The sequence below is a fragment of the Apodemus sylvaticus genome, chromosome 5 (genome assembly GCF_947179515.1).
Source record: "Apodemus sylvaticus chromosome 5, mApoSyl1.1, whole genome shotgun sequence".
NCBI classification, from domain to species: Eukaryota; Metazoa; Chordata; class Mammalia; order Rodentia; family Muridae; genus Apodemus; species Apodemus sylvaticus.
In genome coordinates this window covers 16,390,254-16,393,761 of record NC_067476.1, presented here as the reverse complement: position 1 = coordinate 16,393,761, position 3,508 = coordinate 16,390,254, and the positions used below count along the sequence as shown (strand labels likewise).

The 3,508-nt window shown below is 35.2% G+C and overlaps 1 protein-coding gene across 1 annotated transcript; it reads right to left on the bottom strand.

The window, feature by feature from the left end:
• Positions 1-504: 504 nt before the first annotated feature.
• LOC127684051 (olfactory receptor 1J2-like) lies at positions 505-1,491 on the bottom strand. Its single transcript, XM_052181015.1, has one exon. It carries the CDS (start codon positions 1,489-1,491, stop codon positions 505-507), a length of 987 nt encoding a protein of 328 aa, XP_052036975.1.
• Positions 1,492-3,508: the final 2,017 nt, after the last annotated feature.

Here is a 3,508-nt window from a genome sequence, read left to right as displayed (position 1 = left end):
GTGAAGTTCCTTATTCAATCTCTGTTAGTGACTCATTGGATGGTACAACTGAAAGATAACAATAGAACAATTCAGGCAAAATAAGCACTGAAATTATTCTTAGGAGTTGCGAGATTATTGAAATTGGACTTTTATATGTATAATTTTAGAGAGGTTTAATTTTGTGATGTTTTTAAAATTCATTATTATAAATAATAGTTTGAAAGTCACATTGACTTTTGTCTATCAGGCAGTATATGACCCATTGTCACTAAAATTATCAAATATCTGTAATCCAGTCTGCCACGCTATGGCTTTGCTTATTACCTAGTTAATATGCTATATACAAAATGCATTTAGGTTTAGTGACAATTCAAATGAGAAAGGGCCTCAGAATAATTTATTCATGAAATAATTTTATTTCTCATCCAACCATGAGTGAGACGACAGCAAAGATTGTTATATAGAGATATGATTCATATCCTTTATTTAAAGTATACATCAGTGCTTTGAAGTGGTCTAAAATTAACTCTTGGTTCTCATGAATTTGTTTCTCATTCCTTGTTTGTCTGAAAGCCAGTCTGAAGTATGGAGTTTCCTAAAAAGCTTCCATAGTGCTCCTTTAACATCTTGGTTCCTAAGACTGTAGATTAGTGGATTTAGCATAGGGGTGATGAGAGTATAGAAGATGGCAACCTGGCGATCTTGGTCTAAGTCATAGCTGGATGATGGCTTAAGGTACATTCTAGCCAAAGAGCCAAAAAGGAGCAGCACGACCAAAATGTGGGAGCTACAGGTGGACAGAGCTTTCCTCAGAGCAGCAAAGGAGTGCATGTGGGCCATGGCAATACCTATTCGAACATAAGAACCCCAAATGAAGAAGAAGGGACTACCCACCACAGCTACACCTTCAGTGAAGATTAGCATTTCATTGACCACTGGTCGAGTACAGGAGAGCTTCAGTAGAGGAGTAATGTCACAGAAGAAGTGGGTGACCTTGTTGCCACAGAAGGTTAAACGAGTGACCAACACACTGTACAGGAGACTGTTAAGGCTGACTACCACCCATGAGGTCAATGTTATTCTCAGACAGAGGCTATGGCTGACAATGGCAGAGTATCTTAAAGGATCACAGATGGCAACATAGCGGTCATATGCCATTGCACCCAGCAAGTATACTTCCATGCTGCCCACTGCCATAAAGAAAAATAATTGTGTCATGCAACGATTATAGGAAATGCTCCGATCCACAGAGAGTGTGTGCACCAGCATTTGGGGAACAGTGATGGTTGTTAGAGTTATGTCAATCAAGGAAAGCTGGCTGAGAAGGAAGTACATGGGGGTCTGAAGCATGGGGTCTGAGCAAGCAACAAGTACTAATAGGGTATTGCCCAAAACTGCCATCAGGTACATGACAAGGACAACTCCAAAAATAACTGGCTGTATCTCTGGCTTACTGGACAATCCCAACAACACAAATTCAGTCACCTCTGTCTTGTTTTTAGTGGCCATAAGTCATGGTCTACATCACCTGCAAAGATGGATAATCAGAGTTGGAAAAGAGAACAATGCCAAGACTCAAGCACATCTGAGATTCTTCACCGTAAATGAATCAGTCATTGGAACAGGGATATACCCCTAACCTTCAGCATTAAGCAACTTACCTTGTTCTTCTGGTAATAGTCTTCCATCAAGACAACTAAACTAATCAAGGTTGAGAATTAGAAGTACCTGTAATATTTCTGACCTCACTAATAGCTATATTTTCATGAAAGCAGAATTTCTAGCATGTGGAGTTCTCAAATCTTTTTATAAGTCAGGTTTTCATCATAAGTAGAACTATAAGTAAACACTAGCATGATGACTTTCTATGCTACTGTATAAATAAAAACATTTTGTTAACTAATACACTTTGATATGCCTAAAAAATAATGGTAGAATTAATAAAACTGGAAGAACATATAATTAAAGGGGTCCTTAACTTATCCTTGCCTAACTCCATGTTTAATCTCAACCATTCAAGGGTCTGTACTAATATGCATCTGAACAATATGCTATGAATTTATACATGTATTTGTGCTAAATTATCAATTAAAGGTAGTTTTTGGCCTACAACTACAAGGGATAAAGTAGTAGTTTCATTAGGATCATCATATTTTCCTTTTCTCAACTTTTGAGTATTAGTTTAATTACTTTTGAAATTATTATTTTATTTCATATGCATTGATGCTTTGCCTATACATATGTCTATGTGAGGCTATCAGAGCCCCTATAACTGGAGTTACATAGGTGTGATCTGCAATGTGGGTGCTAGGAATTGAACCTGGGTCCTCTGCAAGAGTATTCAGTGTTCCTAACTGCTGAGGCATCACTCCTTCCCCTAGCTTAATTTTTTGAGGCATGGTCTTCACCAATTTTTTCCATTTATAGTCTTGAAATTTTCAGTACTATAATAATGATGGAAAATTTTCTTGAGCTTTGAATTTCAGGAATATTTTCATCTTATATAAACTCATATCTGATAATGGCAAATGTTACTTTTAAAGGTTCAACTGCAATGATCAATGGCTTTATTATAGTAGTGAAGGGATGGTTCTACATGAGTCAATAAATGTAATAAACCCTATAAAGGGATTTAAAAACAAAATCATGTGATCATCTCAAATACACCAAAAAGGCCTTTGTTAAAATCTAGCATGCCTTCATGGGAAAAGTCCTAGGGAAAATAGGACTGGAAAGAACATAGCCCACCATAATAAAGGATATTTATTTCAAAACCACAATAAAGGCCACATATGACAACCATTATCTTAAATAGTAAAAACAATTGAAGCAATCCCATTAAAATCAGGAGGAAAACAGTATCTTTACTATCTCCACTCCTTTTCAACATATTACTTGAAGCATCAGCTAAAGCAATAAGACAAGTAAAGAAAACTCAATGGTTACAAATAGGAAATAAAGAAGTCAAGTTATCCTTATTTTCAGATGATAGTATACATAAGAGATGTTAAAGATTCCACCAGAAAACGTCTTTAAACAGTCCACCATTTAGCAATGAATACAAAGTCAGATTACAAAAATCATTAGATATTTTATGCACCAATTACAAACATACTGTGAAAGAATTCATGAACACAGTGCTTATTAAAAATACCATCAAAAATTAAAATATCTAGAAATAAATATACTCAATGTTTACCATGAAAACTTAAATCCCTGAAGAAAGAGATTGAGGAAAACCATAGAAGGGGCGATATTTCTCATATTCATGGATTGGCAGTGTTAATACAGTGAAAACTGTCATTTAAAATGATGATTCTATCAAAAGCAATTTACAGATTTGCTGAAATCCAAATAAAAATCTCTATGATATTCTTCACAGAACAAATTTTAAAATAATTTCTTATCTGAGATCACTTTTAAAATAAAAAATTAAAACTACAAACAATTAAAGAATGCTGAAATCAGGAGAAACAGTTTTCCCCAGGAAAGAACACACCAACTGATTTTCCAATGCCAAATGGTC